This window comes from Macrotis lagotis, chromosome 5 (genome assembly GCF_037893015.1).
Source record: "Macrotis lagotis isolate mMagLag1 chromosome 5, bilby.v1.9.chrom.fasta, whole genome shotgun sequence".
Taxonomy (NCBI): domain Eukaryota; kingdom Metazoa; phylum Chordata; class Mammalia; order Peramelemorphia; family Peramelidae; genus Macrotis; species Macrotis lagotis.
Window position 1 is genome coordinate 1,569,017 of NC_133662.1, and position 19,758 is coordinate 1,588,774.

At 37.4% G+C, this 19,758-nt stretch overlaps 1 protein-coding gene across 1 annotated transcript in view; it reads left to right on the forward strand.

Moving 5' to 3' along the window:
- ETV7 (ETS variant transcription factor 7) overlaps window positions 1-19,758 on the forward strand; it is a 34,183-nt gene that overhangs the window by 920 nt on the left and 13,505 nt on the right. Inside the window, exons 2-5 of the mRNA XM_074236416.1 lie at window positions 422-554; window positions 6,234-6,398; window positions 10,533-10,658; window positions 13,937-14,167. Of these exons, the coding sequence (XP_074092517.1) occupies window positions 509-554; window positions 6,234-6,398; window positions 10,533-10,658; window positions 13,937-14,167 (568 nt within the window). The 5' untranslated portion in view covers window positions 422-508. The remainder of the gene's footprint in view (window positions 1-421; window positions 555-6,233; window positions 6,399-10,532; window positions 10,659-13,936; window positions 14,168-19,758) is intronic.

Sequence of the window (19,758 nt, forward strand, 5' to 3'; positions counted from 1 at the left end):
CAAAAGACTTGTCAGGGCAAATGCCATTCACATTCAGAGAGAGAATTATGAAGTCTGAACACAGATTGAAGCATACTATTTTCACTTTTTAAAATTTGCTTACCGTTTTTTCATTTTCATGGTTTTTTTCCCTTTTGTTTTGTTTCTCCTTTCACAACATGACTAATATGGAAATTACAAATATAACCTATATCAGATTGCTTGCTGTCTTGTGGAGGGGGAAGAGGAGGGAGGGAGGGAATAAAATTTGGAACTCAAAATCTTACAAAAATGACAACTATCTTTACATCTTAATTGAAAAAATAAAATAATCTTAGAATTTTAAAGAAAAAAACTTAATGAGTTAGAGTAGTAGAAAAAGTATATTTTCTTTTGAACCAATTGATGATGACCTTTCTTGTTTCATTTCATTTCTCTACAGGGAAGAGAGTTAGCCAATTCTTCTTCCATCTCTGTGTCAGCAACCCTACCCCCAGTCACTCAGTTCCAAGCCAAATGTGAGGCTAGAATGCAACTTATCCATGAGGAGATCTGCAAGTTGCCAGGCAGACTCAGTGAGTAGATGGGAGATTAATGTTGATTTTTTTTTCCTTTCAAAGACAAGGACCTGAATGTCTGGTTCTATTGGGGGTAAATCCACTGACCCTTAACCCTGATTTGCACCCTCTGCCCTCATTTCATTTAGGTTGTATTTGGAGATAAGTCAAGGAAGCTAAATTAGAATTCTTCCTGTTGAGGGATTTGACTGCCCATGATATCTGGAATGATATTCATGGGCAGCAGGTACTTTCTTCTGTACAGAAAGGGAGTGGAATTGTCCCTTCCAGCCCTACTGTTCCATGGTACTATGAAAACCAAATAGGGGAAATAGCCTAATGGGACTTTTTCCCTGGAAGGGATCTTTGAGGGTCAATCAGTCCAACACCACTCATTTTGGAGAGAAGGAAATATCCAGTGCTTCTTGCACCATTCTAGGTTACCCACAAGGAAAAGAATACAAAGACACACCCTTACATTGAAGCATCTTTACATAATGGAGGCCCTAGCTTTTTTCTATGAAGTTCTTCCTATGTCAGCAGAGTCTGTGTCAACAGTGAACAGCACATTGGATTTGGAGATAGAGTTTTCAAATCCCGGCTTTTCCTCTTAGTACTGGCATTTATATTTTGGGTTTTGCAAAGAGCTTTACAAGTATTATCTCATTTGACCTTCCTAAAGCACAGATATGATCATATCACTTCCCCCCCTCACCATTTGATAAACTCTAGAGACTCCCTGTCATCTTCAGGATTAAATATATAAGCCTCTGCTGTTCAAATCTCTTTATAACCTAGCCCCCTTCTACCTTTCCAGTGGGTCACTCCTCCCCTCCCCACAACTCTGCCATTCAGTGTCACTGGTGATCTTGCTGTTTTTCCTGTGAAAGATGGAGTATCTCTGAGTATTTCCACTGGTAGTATCCTATGTTTAGAATTCTCTACTTGCTTATCTCTATCTCCTAGATTCCCTAATTTTTTTAATTTCAAGACCTGGCCCAAACTCTATAAGAAAGGTTTCTTCCTCCCCCTTAATTCTAGTGCCTTCCTTTTGTTGACAATTTCCAAATTTTCCTGTCTTATTAACATATCATTTGAATTGTATTCAAAAATGCCTCTTCAAAGCAGGGACTATTTGCTTTTATTTGTATCCCTAGTACCTAACATGTAGTAGGCACTTATTAAATGCTTGTTGACTGATTGTTCTTCACAATAACCCTAGTAAATAGATGCTCATCACCCTTATTTTATAGATAAAAAAAATGGAGGCAGGGACAATAGCATACTGTGAATTGAACCAACCATTTGGAGAGCAATCTGGAATTATGTCCAAAGAGTTATAAAACTGGGCATACCCTTTGATCCAGCAATACCACCAATAGGTTTGATTCTCAAGGTAATCAGGGAAAAAAGGAAAAGAACCTGATATATTTATAGCATCTGATGATGCCCATCAATTAGAGAATGAGTAAATTGTGGTTATTCTGAAAGAATACTACTGTGTTTTAAAAAATAAGTAGGTTTATTTATAGTAAAATATGGAGAGACTTACATGAAATAATGCATGAAATGAGCAGAACCAAGAGAATAGTATATGGTAGCAACAATATTATTCAAAGAGTAACTGTGAATGACTAGGCTATTCTGAGTAATGTGAAAATTCAAAGTATGAAGGAATATAGTATCCACCCTTCAGAGAAAGAAATGTTAAGTGGAAATATGTATTTCATGCTTCCACATATATATATCTATGGGGCATTTGGGTGGTACAGTGGTTAGGGATTCCAGAGTCGGGGAGGCTAGGTGGCGCAGTGGATAAAGCACCAGCCCTGGAGTCAGGAATACCTGGGTTCAAATCTTGTCTCAGACACTTAATAATTACCTAGCTGTGTGGCCTTGGGCAAGCCACTTAACCCCCTTTGCCTTGCAAAAAAAAACAACTAAAAAAAAAAAGAGAGAGATTCCAGAGTCAGGAAGACATTTTTCCAAGTTCAAATCTGGCCTCAGACACTTAATAGCTGAGTGACTCTGGGCAAGTCATTTAACTCTGTTTGCCTTAGATCCTCATTTGTGAAATAAATGTCAGAAGATATTGGCAAACTACTTCAATATCTTTGCCAAGAAAACCTCAAATGAAAAAAATTTAATGATAACTACACACACACACACACACACACACACACACACACAGATAATGCTAGCTGTCTTTAATCCAGGACTGAGGGAGAGGAAGGCAATTTGGAACTCAAAATGTATCAAAAAAAAAAAAAAAAAAAAAGGAAAGAAAGGAAGAAAAAAATGGAGGCAGACTTCCCCCTGGTTACATTATTACCGAGTAGGTTAAGGTTTGAATTCAGGTCTTCCTGACTCCAGGCCCAGTACTCTTTCTTCACCGCACCACCTAGCTGCCAATGTGACTTTTCAACAAAGTCACTTCACTTCTCTGACTCTCAGTTTCCTTCTCTATGAGGGGGTGGAATTAAATGACTTCTCGGATTCTTTCCAACTCAGAGTCCTATTATAGTGGACTGATATGTCAAGCTTTATTCCTTATGGACATTTAAACCCTTAACAAGAAGAATTTCAACTTAGTTTCCCTGCTTAATTAGTTTATGACTCAAAAGTCATGTAGTTGAATATCCTATACAGAGCAGAAGGAATCTACTCCACAATATCCCCAATAGATAGGTGGTCCTCAAGCTTGTGTTCATTTATTATTTCCAGGAACAGGGGAGTCATTTGTTCCATTACTGAACAGTGATGAATTTTGTAGTCAGAATATGTATTTTACATGATGTTCCTCACATCATCTGAGAAATCATAATACATACTCATTGAGATGTTTCTGGAAATACTTTTTGTTGTTGTTCAGTAAGTTTTAGTCATTTCTGACTTTCAATGACCTTATTTGGGGATTTCTTGGCAGAGACACTGGGGTGACTTGCCATTTCTTTCTTCTCTTTTTTTATAGAAGAGGAAACTGAGGGATACAAGGTTAAATGATTTGTTCAGCTAGGAAATGTCGAGGGCCAGATTTGAACTCAGATACTCAATCCACTGCTCCGCCTTACTACCCCCTGGAAGTACCTCAGTTGTACTCTGTGGTAAATGTTTAACTGTCTCAAGGTGAAGATAATGACTAATTTTCATATTCTTGGCAAGAACAAAAATATGAAATGTTGACATTTGGGAAGGTGGGGATCTCATGGCATCTCATAACTGTAAGATCTGTAACTGTATTGAGTTCCTGAAGGAATGAACAATGTCTCTGATAGTTGGTCATCTAGTTTTCACTGTAACCATGACTCTAGGGACCAGCACAGCCTTGTTGGAAGGAAGATTTAGAAGTTATCTATTCCAATACCTTCATTTTATAGCTGAGGAAACTGAGACAGAGGAAAGTTCAGTGCCTTACTCAAAATCACACGGAGAACAGCTTGCAAACTTTAATTTAGTCAAGACTTATTTGGATGATGGGGAAAAAACTGAACTCTTTTTCTCCAGAATCTCTTTGTTCTATCTGTCCTTTTCCTCGTCCTCCTTGTGCTCCCTTCTCCCTCTTCCTAAATGTAGCAACCCCTCTCACCACTCAATGTCACTAATGATAGACACAGGAACTTTGATTTGTTCTGTTTCTGACCTGGACCAGGTTAGTTTTCCTTTGCAGCATATTGATGCCTGCCCTAGTACAGGCACCCCAACAGTTTAGCCCTTCAAGAGTAATTCGCTATGGGGTGGCTAGGTGGCACAGTGGATAAAGCACCGGCCCTGGAGTCAGGAGTACCTGGGTTCAAATCTGGTCTCAGACACTTAATAATTACCTAGCAGCCACTTAACCCCATTTGCCTTGCAAAAACCTAAAAAAAAAGAGAGTAATTCAATAGCCTCCGCCTTCATCATCCATCATCCTTTGCTTTCTAATAATGAGGATTTGACTGAATTATGTTGTTTTACCTTCCCAACAGGAAACCAAGGTAACAAGAACAACAAAACCAGTCTTATTTACTTTTTTGACTCATAACTAAATGGTGTTTGGATGTTATTCCTCTTTCTCTTCTCCTTCTCTTCCAATCTCTACATTTCCCTCTTCATTTGCCCTACATCATTGCACAATCATGTGGCTAGGGAGAACAAATTAAGCATTCTTAAGTTATTATTTATAGGGAGAGACATATAACCCAATGACAGAACAATCTAGGTACAATACTCACATCTGCATCTCCTTGGTTTGCATCAATACATTCACATTTCTCTTGCCTCTTAGGAAAATAAGGGTAGTTTTGAAGATAGGAAATGAAGAGAAGGGAAAATCCTCATCTTTTATAGATACTAGTTCGTGTTTCTGAAACAGTGGGAAAATATTAACAGCTGAAGTTTCCATCATGTTTAAAGGATGACAAAATACTTTTATAGTCAACCAACAACCATTTTGTACTTGAGCTGAAATTTGAACTCAGGTCTTTCTTATTCCATGTCTAGTACTTTATGATATTTGAAGTGTATGATATTTAGTATTGCCCTTTGTGGCAGAGATAAAAAGAAGTCTTGCTCAGTAGTGATTTCCAGGTTAATGGGTCCAAGTGGTCCAGGTAGAGGCAGAGAGTCCATGGATAGAGTAGTATGAGATTCTTAAAGAGTCACTTTTATGGCTGATGGAAGATGAAGTGCTCCTAAAGGGGAAAAAGCTCCAGAAAGCCCACAAAATGCTAAATAACAACAATTCTCATTTCTCTAAGCATTTTAAAGGTTTGCAGCTTAGAGAGTTGTTTAGGACCTAAGAGGTTCAGTGTTTGCAGGGTCATATGGCAGCAGACATCAAGACTTTCTTACTCAAAGGCAGGTTCTCGATTTACTGTTTGCTACTCTGGGTAAGTATTGGTTCCATTTAAAGGTTAAGAAAGTTGTGAAAGGTGGTGAAAATTCCTGTATTTGTAGTCAGAGGACTTGGGTACAATTCTGACTCTGGAGTGCTTCATTCTCACTTGTATTCAGATCTCTCCTGATATTAGATCTTGTGTTCATTCTGCTACATCCCATTGATGCTAATAAGATAAGGAACATTTGAAATTGATAGAAGTAGTTAACAGTATACACATAGCAGAGGGGAAAAGGTGTGAGGAAAAAGGACAGCCCTCTTGCCATGAGCTTCAAAGAAGGACCTTAGGAATTGGATAAAGGCTCCCACCAGCTTCCCATCATGCAGAGCTGGTTCTGTTCTTTGATGTTACTTAGTGACCACTTAATGACCCTCTTAGCATACCTTCCCTACTCTTCTCTAGTACTTTCCTGTTCTGACAGTATCTCTAGCACAAGCTATTTGAGTGGCAGTTTGGCATCATACAAAGAAAACATTTTGTTTCCAACAGGCTTTGGAATCAGAGTTCTCCAGAGTCTGAGTTGGGTTTAATATGACCTTTGAGGATTCCTCTAGCTCTGGATCCATGAAACTATGACTTTTGGCAGGAAGTCATCAGGATAGGAAACCTCCTTGTGGTTTTTCCATCTAAACTTCACAAGACCTACTTCTGTCACATCCTCCATGTGTGACCTTTAGCAAGATCTCTGGGCCTTTCTTTTCCCCTTTGTAAAATGAAGAGATTGGATGAGTCAGACTCTAAGATCCCCTTGCAGCTTTATGATCTCCCACTCAGGACAGCAGTGGTTCCCATTCTGATTTGTGTCTGTGGTTGGTTACAGGAATTCAACCTTCACTGTGGAGCAAGGAGGATGTGATTCACTGGTTAAGATGGGCTGAACAGGAATACTCCCTCCCACACACAATGGAACAAAAGTTTGAAATGAATGGGAAGGCCCTCTGCATCTTGACCAAGGATGACTTCAGATACAGAGCTCCCAGTTCAGGTCAGCAGATGTAACAGACTTTCATCAAAAAAAAAAAAAAGATATGATCGGGCATAAGATGTTTGTGACCAGTTGCCTCTGGCAGGAAGGAAGTCAGGGCAAGAAACCTACTTGTGGCTTTTCCACCTGCCCATCTATCACTCAGTTCTCTCTGCTCCACATTTGGCTCTTGATCAGGAAAAGGTGGCTCTCATTCAGGGTTGAGTTTTTGACAAAATTGTTCCCTTTCTCCCATTCACTGGTATCCCCTGTCTCTTTTCTCACACACTTCCACTTTCCCCACAGACATTTATATTTAATACTGTCATGCTCCCTATCCTCAGGAAAGGATCTGACAAATTCCTTTATAAGTAGGTATAAGTGACTGATAACTCTGAATTCTCCATCTTAGGATTTGTCATGGATTAATCTATGGATTAAGCCAAGATTCCTAACCTGGGTCTGGGAACTAGGATTTTTAATGATTTAATAACTATTTCAAATAATCGCTTTCCACAGTGTTTGGTTTTATGCTTTCAAAAACATTATTTTGCAAATGAGTACACAGACCTCACTTAACTTCCATAAGGGTCCATGACACACACTAAAAAAGGTCAAGAACCCCTGCCTTAAGCAAAAAACAAACAGATTTGGAGTTAAAAGACCTGTATTCAAATCCTGTTTCTGTTACTTTGTCACCTTGGGCAACTCACATAATTTTCTAGGTTTTCAGGTTCCTCAGTTGTAAAATGAGAGGGCTAGATTTGAAATTTCTACCAGTTTTAGAGCTATATTTTAATGATCTTGAATGATGATGTTATAAGCATCAGTGACCAAGTAAGAGAGGTATTTGGGGATCAGAAACTCTGAAATCATACTCTATTGATCAAAGGTATGAAACACAGCTGGGTCGCTGACAGTAGTAACACTATCTGTAGTGGCCAGAGTAAAATGTAATTGAGAGACATTTAAAAATAAAAATATAATTGAACAGAGATAATGTTAATATATGGTTTTCTAAGTCAACACCACTTGCAGGGATCCTTAGGAAGGGTTTAGTGATTCCATTTCTGTTTGTTTTTGTCATCATTAACTGGAGACTAATGTCTACCCTGTCTAATCCAAAGACTGTTCTTGGTTTCAGTTAGCACTTAGCCACACTGCATAAGAACTCTTCTCTTTCCTCAGGAATGCATTACATTTCTTAGTTTTCTTTGTTGTTTTTTCCAATATTAATCAAAGAATCAAAGAGGAAAGTTTTTTAAATTTTCCATTTCCTTCACTTTACCTCCTCCTTCTCTTCACCCCTCTCACTTCTTATTACAGAGTTCCCCAAATTAGCATCCCTAAAGGAATTACTAGAATGTTTAGTACCTTCAGTGAGGAGCTGGAGGACAGGGTCTTCCTTCCCTCAAAAGGGCCTATTTTCCCCCTGAAATTTCCCTGTGAAGCTTCAATACTTACTGCTCTTTACCCCTGGCATGGAAATGGCTTCAAGAAGGTAGAGGGGAAAGAGCTAGTAGGAAATGGGCTGCTGGTCATCCCATAGGACATTCCAAAGGATGAGAGAGACACTATTGCTTTTTAAGGAAAAATGGAAGAAGGGACCAAGACTTGTCCTGGACCTGATTAGGCTAATTTTATATGGTTTTGAGCTAGAAGAGAATTTATAGAGATTATTAGGATCTTAGATATATAATGAGCATCAGAAGTAGGATCTGAACTCAGGTACTCTGAATCTATAGCTAGAACTCTTTCTCCCCACCTCCAACCTCCCATTCATTTTACTTACGAATATGAGAAAACTAGAATCTAGAGGAGGAAAAAGATTTGCTTAAGGTCACTCCACTAGTAATTAGTAAGAAAATATTCAAATTAAGTCCCCTGATGAGAAAATGAACCTTCTTGTCACCACATCCATCCCCTCAAGGAGTTCAGTCACCATCCTATTGTTGCCTAGATTCTGCCCTCCCTTTTCCCTTCCCCACCCCCTTCTATCAGAAGCCTAGTAGAGTAGGGACTAGGTTTCAGCATTTTTAGCTCAGCTATATTCCTGACTCGTGGTGTGACTCATGTAGCTCACTCTCCATCAGTGAGCCTTCAAGTTTCTTTATTTGAAAAATGAGAAGTTGGACAAGATGCTCCCTAGAGGCTGAACCCAGCAATACATAACCAGGATGGATCAGGGACAAGATTTGAACCCAGGTCTCCATGACTCAGGGGCAGGTTATTTGATTACTATTTAAGGTCCAGAATTGTTCTCTCTATTTTAAAGTCTGGAGATCTCTTCTAGCTCTGACATTCTATGAACCAAGAGACTACCCTCCCCAACGGACCCAGAAGCCAGGAACCTTTCCCTTCCCCACCTCTGCCAAATACCAGAACAAAATAACACAACAAAAACTATCTTCTTAGCTCCTCTGGATCCTTTGGGTCTTGTGTCACCTGCTAGGAGACAAGAATTTGTGTGATCACATAGTGAAAGTTAAGGCCATGATTGACAAATATTCAATTAGTTATTTATCTGTAGACCAAGGAGTTTGAATCTGGTGGACTTTAAAATCTTTCTCTATGATCCCTCTAATATAACATTTGCTTTTGAATATCTGCCTTCAAACCTCAGTAAGTAATTCAAGCATTTCAGGCACTTTTGGAAGAATCTATTAGAGTGGGACAACCTTTAGACCCTCCCCCAACCTATATATATATATATATAGTATACATATATGTGTGTGTGTGTATGTATATGTATGCATATACTGACACTACAACTGAGGACAGGAAAAGAGTCCTTGCATATACAATTCTTGATCTTTGAAAGCAAAGACCTTGTCCAGAGCAAAGCTCTGAAAGCTCCATGAGGCTAGGGGATCACAGGATGATATTCAATGCTTGAAGAAGGGACCTTAGAGGCCACTGAGTTCAACTCCCTCAGTTTATAAGTGAGGAAACTGAGGAACAAATTTGATCAGGATTACATTGTTAGACAGTGTCTGAGACAGGATTTGAATTCAGAATTCCTAACTTCAAGCCCATTCTGTTGACTAGTAACTATCCTAATAACTCTATCCACTATCTGTTTGGGAATATTTGCTGTGTCTAAAGCTGTATTTCCAGAATAAAATGACTTAATTCAATCCAACAAACATTTACTTAGCAGCTACTATTAACAGAGAATTGTGCTAAGCCTATAAATCAGACAGAGTGCCTTCTGAGTGGAATATTCCCTTGCATTTTAAGTTAGCCACCTATTTGTGGATTAAACTATTTTTACTGGGAGAACAGTAGACTGTTCTCAGGGGAAAAAAACCTTGCATTTCAAAGGAGCTCATAACCTTCTTCTTGTTTGATAATAAGTACTGTATAAGATAGTAGACTTTTTAAGAAGACCTTGCATACTCAGACATTATTTCATTTAGATAGACATCAAAGGGTCATTAGAAATCTTATCCTGATATCCTCACCATCTGCAGCTCTTTGATCTTCACTACCTTTGTGAGAATTGGAGTGTGCCCTATTCTGCAGAAAAGTCAAAGTAAACTTTTTTTTTTTTGCTCAGAGAAGGCTTTAAATATTTTTAAGTGGATTTTTATCCCACACACTTCCCACTTTTGTCCCACTTAAGTTTACAATCAAGAGATGGGGATAGGGGGGCTAGGTGACATAGTGGATAAAGCATCAGCCTTGGAGTCAGGAGTACCTGGGTTCAAATCAGGCCTCAGACACTTAATAATTACCTAGCTGTGTGGCCTTGGGCAAGCCACTTAACCCCATTTGCCTTGCAAAAACCTAAATGAAATAAAATAAAATAAAATAAAGAGATGTGGATAGAACATGCATAAGACAGAATCTCAAAAAAGATAAAGGATAGATTGAAAGTGTTCCTAAGGAAATGAAGAGTTTGCTAGCTGGTGTAAGTTTCCAAGAAGGTTTCATGGAGAAAATAGCCCTAGAGTCAAGCAGTGGAGGAAAAGAAAGATCACTACTGCTGGAGGATTAAGGAAGGAGCCCATTCCAGGGCTGGGGGCAGGGTCTTCTTCATGTGAGTTGAGTGAAGGGACACACCTTCCTCCACTCTGGCTCAGGGTGACCTACCCAGATCCCGAAGATGTACTAATTGCCCTAATCAACAATCTTTCTCTTCCTTGCTGCTAGGTGATGTCTTGTATGAGCTGCTTCAGTATATTAAGACACAGAGAAGAGCCCTGGTCTGCGGACCCCTCTTCAGCCCACCATTCAGGCCCAGGATTCCCTTCCAGCAGTCTCTCTGTCCTCTGGAAGGTGAGGCAATCTTCTCTTGTTCTTTTGTAACCATTCAGAAAACCTCATCCTTCCTCCCAAATCTCGGGGCAGCACCAGCCTTGGGCAAAATCATTCTGCTGGAATTTGGACAAGTCTCTTTCCCCACCCCACTCTCCAGCCCAGGTTCAAGTTTCTTATTCTATAACAACAACAACAACAATAACAATAACAGCAACTACAGAGGGTAGCTAGGTGGGCACAGTGGATACAAGCAGTGAGTTGGGAATCAGGAAAACTCAATTTCATGAGTTCAAAACTGGCTTCAGACTGTGTGATCCTAGACAAGTCACTTAACCCTATTTGTCTCAATTTCCTCATCTATCAAATGTTAAGAAAAATCCCAAATGGGGTTGTACATGACTGAAACAACTGAGCAACAGCAAAATAATAATGATAATAATTATAATTAACATTTACTTGGTGTTTTGAGGTTTTCAAGGTGTTTCACAATAATCCTGGGAAGTAGATGCTATTGTTGTCCCTGTTTTACAGATGAGGAAACTGAGGCTGTAAATGTTGAAGGGATTTGTCCAAGCTCACATAGCTCTGTAGAGCCTGAAGCAGAATTCAAAACTAGAGTCTATCCTTTGTCCCACATAGTTGCCATCTGTAAAGTGGGGAATGGGGTGGAGGTGGGGAACTAAATTAGGGGTGTACTGGTAAAAATTTAACAACCAACTTTTGGTGGGAGGTTAAGGTTATTCCTCAATACATTTTAAAGTTTAATCTGCATTATTATTTTCTGTATCACTTTCCTAAGTCTAGATAATCAACAAACAATAAACAAAGCCCTGATTTGTAATGATTTCTGAGATACAAATGCTCACACTGAAAATTTAACAATTGGCTCTTCCAGCACTAGATGATTTCCAAACTCAGTTCAAGTGGTATCAGATGCATCGAGTGACTCAAAGATTCTGTGATCCCATGATTCAAAGTTTGCCTTTATTCACTTTCTTCTTCTTTATTTTTCCCAGTGCCCAGTTCTACCTACTTTTCTGCCTGCTAAATCCTCACTATTCTCATTTTGTTTTATATCTAGAATTCTACCCATTGATATGCTTATGACCATAGCCTGATCTAGATGTAATTCTGTCTGGGGCATATTCAGTAACCAATGGAGGATGGAATGGTGAAGAAGATAGTTATATAGTCTGGGAGAAGGGTCTCCAACAGAGTAGACTGAGAGGCATTTGCTGAGACAATAGGAACTGTTATCACAAAAAGGAGAAAGCACTATAGCCACCATGTTGGTCCCCTAGGGTCCTACAGTAGATGCAGGTTATTCCCAGTTTCACCACCCAGTCAAAACTCCTACAAAGCATCTTCTCTTCTAAGCCAAGGGTGATAATAGAATAGAGGATTCATTTGTGTTAATATGCTGCCTCTCTTGGCTAACATAATACCATCACTTGGGCTCCTTTAAGAGACTCCTGAAGAAATTCATTCTATTGACTTTCATGAAATGAATATTTTGAGGGACTTCAGGAACTGCTGAGAAGACTTTTTGGGGTAGACAAGATTTTCTTAGTCTCTTTCAGAACAACCCTGAGAAAGAGGAGAAGTCATTGATACTCTTTTTTTTTCAAATACTTTGTCCTGCTCTAGCATAGGACAAATTAGATCTGATGGGGAGAGAAGGAGCAGAAAGACCAGGATGAACCCAATTAGTATTGTGTATAAAATGTCATGTAATATATATCACACATGTATATGTAATATATAACATTATATATTACATATATGGATAGACATACTTTGTGTATATATGTGATTATTATATTTCATTTCTTAGTATTATTTGTTGATTGCATTTTGATATCAATTATAAAATTGTCAGTTATTGACTAAAGGGTCTCAAATAAACAAAAATACTAAGAACAGAGTACAACTATATTTTGATGTGTTACTTAGCTGTATAAGTTTGTAATTATTGAACTTGTCCTGTGAAGAAGCACTTCTGATTCTATTTAGCTCTACTATTTAACAATATGCCAACTGTGTAGTACTACCTTAGGACAGATGTAATTTTCCTGAATCAAAAATGCTTTAAATATAGAGCTTGTTATGAATAAAGTGGGAATTTATAGTTTAATTTTATTTTATTATGCTAAAGTTTATGTTTAAATTTTTAGTTATTCTTTAATTCCAAAAAAGTTAAGTGACTTACATAAAGTTTACCAAAGATGTAACTTAACCAAAGTATTTAATTATATTTTCTCTTAATCTTCAAATAAACATCTCATGTTAGATTATAAAAATTATAAATTTAATATTGTAATAAAGAGCAAAATGCAACTAATTACAAATATGTTACATTATATGAATTCGAGCAAAGTTGCAATTTACTAGGTTGCATTTTGCTTAGATTTTACTGCAATATAAATTATAGTAATATGATACATTATATATTGTTTTAATTTTTAAAATACATTCTTTAAGAATAAATGTTTTCTTTTCCCTTTCTATATTTCATTTAAATGCCAGACAGGACATATTTTTATTTTTGGTTGTTTACCAATATAGATTCCATGTATATTTTTAGTTGATCCCTGACAGTTCTCTCTTCCTATTTTTTTTCCTTTTCTTTCCTCTTCTCTCATTTGAAACTTTCCCCCTTCTCTACTCTCTGCTCTTTTCTTTTCTCTTCTATCTTTCAGGGGGTGAGAGAGAAGAAATTCTTTTTTCACTAGGTAGCACTGCTTTGCACATAAATCATAGGATCATAGTTTTAGAGCTAGTAGAGACCTAAGAAATCATCTAATTTAATCTCATCTTTTATAGATAAGGAAACTGAGGCCCAGAAGTTTAATGATTTACCCAACATCACACAGGTGTAGCCCAGCTAATATTTGAACCCAGGTCCTTGATTCCAAAAATCAGAATGCTTTCCACTATTCCTCATTAACATAACAGGCACCCCAAAATAACTAAATATTGGTTGGATTGGATAACAGATAGACAAAGTCAATATTCAACAGGACTATAATTATACATGCCCCATTGGTCATTCTAAAAAAAAGTTGCAAGAGTTTTCTCTGGAGAAAGTTCTAGAGATTAAGGAAAAAACTCCACAGTTTCACATTTTTTTAAAGGTTTTTGCAAGGCAAATGGGGTTAAGTGGCTTGCCCAAGGCCACACAGCTAGGTAATTATTAAGTGTCTGCATTCACCTTTGAACTCAGGTACTCCTGACTCCAGGGCTGGTGCTCTATCCACTGTGACACCTACCTGCCCCAGTTTCACATTTTCTTGCAGGGGGGAACAGCCCCTTACCACCTACCTCTCAAGGGGCTCTCCCAGCACCTCCATGGAATGAGACATCCAGCAACAACTCAGGCCAGCTGGATCCTGTCTCTCTGCCAAAACAGACTTTCTTCAGAGAAGAGCCACTCAATCTCTCACACACTTCAGATGTCAGCCTTAGAACCGAGATCATCTGTTCTTTTCACAGAACAAAGCAAGACTCTATTGATGGAAAGCTAGCAGGTGAGTTGAGGGGATCCTGGCTTCCATATGAAAAAGAAGGATGTCATCGGCTTATTCTAGTGCTTATAGAAAAAAAATTTAATTGATTTATTTTGTTAATAAATTTTTACATTATATACTTTAAATATTTAATTATATAAAAAGAAGAGTAATTACCATTGGGAGAGTTCTCCAATTCATTAAATATTAATTATTTAACACCAGAAATGGTGGGGATGGGAGGTGAGGAGCTCAAGCTAATTAATTAAATAAGAACAATATTTCAGCTTTATAAGGATAAAAAAAATCCAACATATGCCTAGATTTCTCTAGAATTCAGGTTAAGATGAAAATAATAGGAATCAAATGATAGGTAGGCGAGTGACATTCTACTTAAGAGTAGGGAACTCCACCCATTCATTTACTTTGCTACAGTTGCACCATTTGGATTCAATTGGACAAATATTTTTTAGGAGCTTTCTATATGTCAGGTCCTATGACAACCTCTGGGGGATACAAAAAGAGTTATGACAGCCCTCAAGACAAGCCCATACCACTGAATGGGGAAGACAAATATGTACAAAGCAAGCTCTATACAAGAAAAATATGAAATAATTAAATGAAAGGAAAGTCTTGGAATTAAGAGTAGTTGGGGAAGATTTCCTCTTGAAAGTGATAATTTAGGTGGGACTTAAAGGAAACCAAGGTGGTCAGTGACTGCAGCAGGGAAAGAGAGCATTCCAGACATGGGGGACAGTCAGAGAAAATTCCTGGAGATAAGAGATGGATATCTTGTTTGTGGAACACTAAGGAAGCCAGTATCCTTGAATGGAAGTTTTGGGGAGAAGGGTGTAAGCAATTGGAAAGGTAGGAGGAAATTAGATTATGAAGGGTTTTGAATGTTTAATGGAGCATTTTGTATTGGCTTCTGGAGGTAATGAGAATTAAATTTTGGGGAAAATAACTTTGGTGGCTGAATAGAGAATGAATTGGAGTAGGAAGAGACTTGGAACAGTCATCAGATGCAACAACAGGTGACTGTAAGTAATCAAGGTAAGTGGGGTCTACATCAGGGTGTCAGGGGAGAGTAGGAGGTGCCTTAAAGAGATGTTGCAAAAATGAAATTGCCAGACCTTGGGGGTGAAAGACAGTGAGGAATTCAGATTGATTCTTAGGTAATAAACCTGAGGGACTGGGAGGATTTTGTTGCTTTGTTCAAGAACAGATACTTTGGACAAATTGACTTTAAGATGTCTAGTGAATCTCCAGTAGTCAAGATGTCTGAAAGAGTTGGAGCTAAAAGATTGGAAGGCAGTATAGAAATTGGGGCAAAATAGGTGGATTGGAGTATAGAGTTGTCAATTATTGTATAGAGCTGTTAATTAGATCCAAGGAAGCTTATGATAACACCAATTGAGGTAGAAAAGAGGAAGAGAAGAGGATCTAGAATGGAACCATAGCCTATGATTAGAGGGCATTATATGGAGGAGGACCCAGCAAAGGAATCAGGAGTGGTCAGATAGGGAGGAGGAAAATCAGAAGAGAATGGTGAAAAGAGAGTATCAAGAAGGATAGAGGTATCGAGAATGTCAAAGTTTACAGAGAAGTTCAGAAAAATGAGAATTAATAAAAAAAACATTGGATTTAGTGACTAAGAGATTATTAATCACTTTTGAAAGAGAAGTTTGTGGAATGATAAAACTGAAAGTTAGATTATAAGGGATTAAGGAAGAGCATAAGTTATAGATAGACTTTTTGAGGAATTTAGTTCCAAAGAACAGAAGAGAATTAGGATAATAGTTAGCAGGGATAGATAAATCAAGTGAGGATTTTCTCAGGGTAATATTTGTAAGCAGTCAGAAATGAGTCTATAGAGAAGGAGAGATTGAAAATAAGTAGAAATAGAGGGGATGGCAGAGGTGGCAGAGAAGAGGATGGAATGGAATCACTTAAACAGAAGTAGTGGAGTTAGCCTTTGAATGGAGTAAGGGCACTTCAGACAGGGGTGAGTAAATACTGGAAGAAGGCATGTGAGTGATGAAAAATGAAGAAGAGGGGTAAAGAGGAAGTTCACAGCAAATGGCCTTAGTTTTTTCTGTAAAATATACAAGGTTCTCTGATGAGAAGATGGGGCAGGAGGAGAGGAGGTTTGGGAGATCTGAGGAGAGAAGGAAAGTTTTGGAAGTGGAGAGTGGGATAGTGATAACAGAGCTATAGTAGGATTACCTAGCAGCAGTGAGGGCCCAGCTGAGGTTATGTAACATAAATTTTTAGGGGATCCAGTCAGAATAGTTGTCTGATCTTCACCTTGTGTAGGCATGAATGGTTGGAGTGATCCAAGACTGAGGTTTGATGGAATATAGTGGTTGTTATGATAAGTGGGCTAGGGATTCAAAAGAGGAAGACAGTGTAGAATTGAATTGGCTTACCAAGGCGGTCACACTGGGGAAAAGAAGAGAGAATGACTAATATAGGGGGAACAGCTGGGGAGGAGTATTCCTTGAGGAATCAAGGTATTGAAGGTCAAAGTGAAGATGAAAAGTAAAGATATGTAAGAGAAGCAGAGGTGAAATGCCAAAAGAATGGTGTTTTTTGTTTTATTTGTATTTTTGTTTGATATCTTACTTCATTTTTCCAATCTATATATTAGGGAAATTTTTCAACATTCATCCACTTGTATATTTATAAATTATCCATTTTTTACTACCTCTTTTCCCACTTCCCTCACCTCAGTGGTGAATAGTCTGGTAAACGTTGTACATATACTTTTGTATTTAACACATTTACATATTAATGATTTTGTATATGAGGAATTAAGACTAAGGGCAAAGAAAGAAAACCATGGGATAGGAAGGAAAAACATGAGAAATTTTTAAAAAATGAACATGGTGTCCATTCAGCTTCTGTGGTGTTTGTTGTTCTTGTTGTTTTTTCCGCTGGGATAATAACATTCTCTTGATTTTTGTTAATGTGCACAATATTCTCTTGCTTCTGTTTCCTTCAATCAGCATCAATTCATGTAATTCTTTCCATGCTTCTCTAAAGTCTGGTTTCTTATAAAACAATAGTACTTCATAATATTCATATACCATAGCTTGTTCAACTATTCCTCAATTGATGGGCATCCCCTCAATTTCCAGTACTTTGTCACTACAAAAAGAGTTGCTTTAAATATTGGGTTTTTCCCATTTTTATTATTTTTGGGGGGATATAGGCTTGGTTTTGGAATTGTTGAGTCAAAGGGTATGATCAGTTTCATTGCTCTTTGGACATAGTTTCAAATTGCTCACCAAAATGGTTGGATTAGTTCACAACTCCACCAACAGTGCATTAAATGTCTCTCCAACACTGATCATTTTCAATTGCCAATAGAATATTAAAAAAAAAAAGCAGGGATAGTAATCATGATCTCAAGACAAAGTTAAACTTAAAATACATGTAATCAAAAAATGGAAAATAGAGAAACTATACCATAATCAATAATATTATTAAATATTATTTTAGACCATTTAAAAAATATCTTGATAATATGAAATACCTAAGCATCTACCTGCCAAAATAGACATAGGAATTATATAACCATAAACAAAATGCACTTTTTGCACAAATAAATTCTGATCTAAATAAGTCAAATAATATTTATTGTTCGTGGTTAGTTAAAGCCAATTTAATTTTTTTTTTTTAGGTTTTTGTTTGCAAGGCAAATGGGGTTAAGTGGCTTGCCCAAGGCCACACAGCTAGGTAATTATTAAGTGTCTGAGACCAGATCTGAACCCAGGTACTCCTGACTCCAAGGCCGGTGCTCTATCCACTGCGCCACCTAGCCGCCCCAATTTAATTTTTAAAGTGAAAATTTTACCTAACTACTCTATTTATTCAATGTTATCTCAATTAAATTACTAAAAAATTATTTTACTGAGAAGAAGTAATAACAAAATTCATTTGGAAAAACAAAAGGTCAGGAATTTTAAAGAAACCATGAAGAAAAGATGCATGGGAAATAGAGTCAATAGCATCAGATCTTAAGCTATAGTATAAGGTGAAAGCATTGTTGAAGTATAAAAAGAATCATTCTAATTATTTTAAATTTAAATTTTCTTATATATATATATGATATGTATATATAACATATAAAACCTATGTAGTCAAGAATAGAAGGAATGCAGAAAATTGGGAAACTCATATAGGATGCAATTGGGTTGGAATATTGCTGGGGAGCAGATAATGATGAGCTGAATGATTTAGAAAAACGTGGAAAGACTTGGACTTATAAAAGAAGATACCATTCACCTTCAGAGAAACACATAATAGGAGGAAAATATGTGTATGAGTGGAGATGTGTGTATATATGTGTATGTTAATGGACATCTGTATATGTATCCACATATAATTATAGCCTTTAAGGTGGTGAGGGGAATGAAGGGAAAAAAATAAAGTAAAATATACACAGCAGAGAACAAAAGAACAAGAAGGAAGCAAAAAAAGCTGGGCAGCTTTGAAAACAATGTATACAATTTATTATCAAAACTTTCTAGAAATGGAAATTTATTGTTTTATATTGAATCTTCTCTTATGCTCTGCTGGTATGTAGTAATGTTTTTTTTTTTCCTTTTCTCGTTCTTTGAGTTTAAAATTGAAAAATTTGCAAAAAAAATAGACACCAGGGAGGCTAGGTGGCGCAGTGGATAGAGCACTGGCTCTGGAATCAGGAGTACCTGAGTTCAGATCCGGCCTCAAACACTTAATAATTACCTAGCTGTGTGGTCTTGGGCAAGCCACTTAAGCCCATTGCCTTGCAACATGGAAGTGATATGTTTGTGATTGGTGACAAAATTAAGGGTATGATCATCTTTGTGCATGATTGAAGTAAGATGGAGCAATAGCTCATGGGAGTTGAGTAGGTTGAAGAATTAACAGTATTTAACGGAGAATATGTATGTCAAAAAATTTTAATATAAGGGCAGGAGTTGGGGAGAAAAGAAAAATTAGCTAGTTTTCAAACTCATTGAGGAAGGAAGAAGAGTGTCCTGGGGTATGTAAATAGTAGTTTACCAGGATTATGACTGGATAGAAGGTATAGAGAGAGGATGGAGTGTCACAGAAGACAGTTATCTATGGTAGTTGCCTTGGGAGAGGAGCACCATGTATCTTTGAGGGTATACCTAATTTATATACCTTACTGCTACACAGATTAAGTACTTGAGTCTTTGTTGATTCTTGGCTTCTGGGTGTACCATGGGGTTATAATCTAGAATCAGACTAATCTTTCACTGGATTGAAGAAATCCAAGCCCAGTTTTCTCACTAGGTGGTCATATATTGTCAGACAATTTAAATATTAGCCAAATACTAAGACTAGACACTGGATGTTCATTAAAAAAAAGTCTAAAACATTGTCTTGACTAAGGAGAAAATTGATCATCTAGCTAAACTAACTGACCAGCTGATTGTTGACTTGACTGACAGTTGATTTACAAGGGAGTATATCTGGAGTAAGCTGTTCTGAGTCAATTGTTAAATTTTCAGAGTAATTATTGCCTCAAAATTGACAAATGCTGGTGATCAGGTCTTGATACATTGCTTTGTTCATTGTCTAGACTCAATAAAATGATG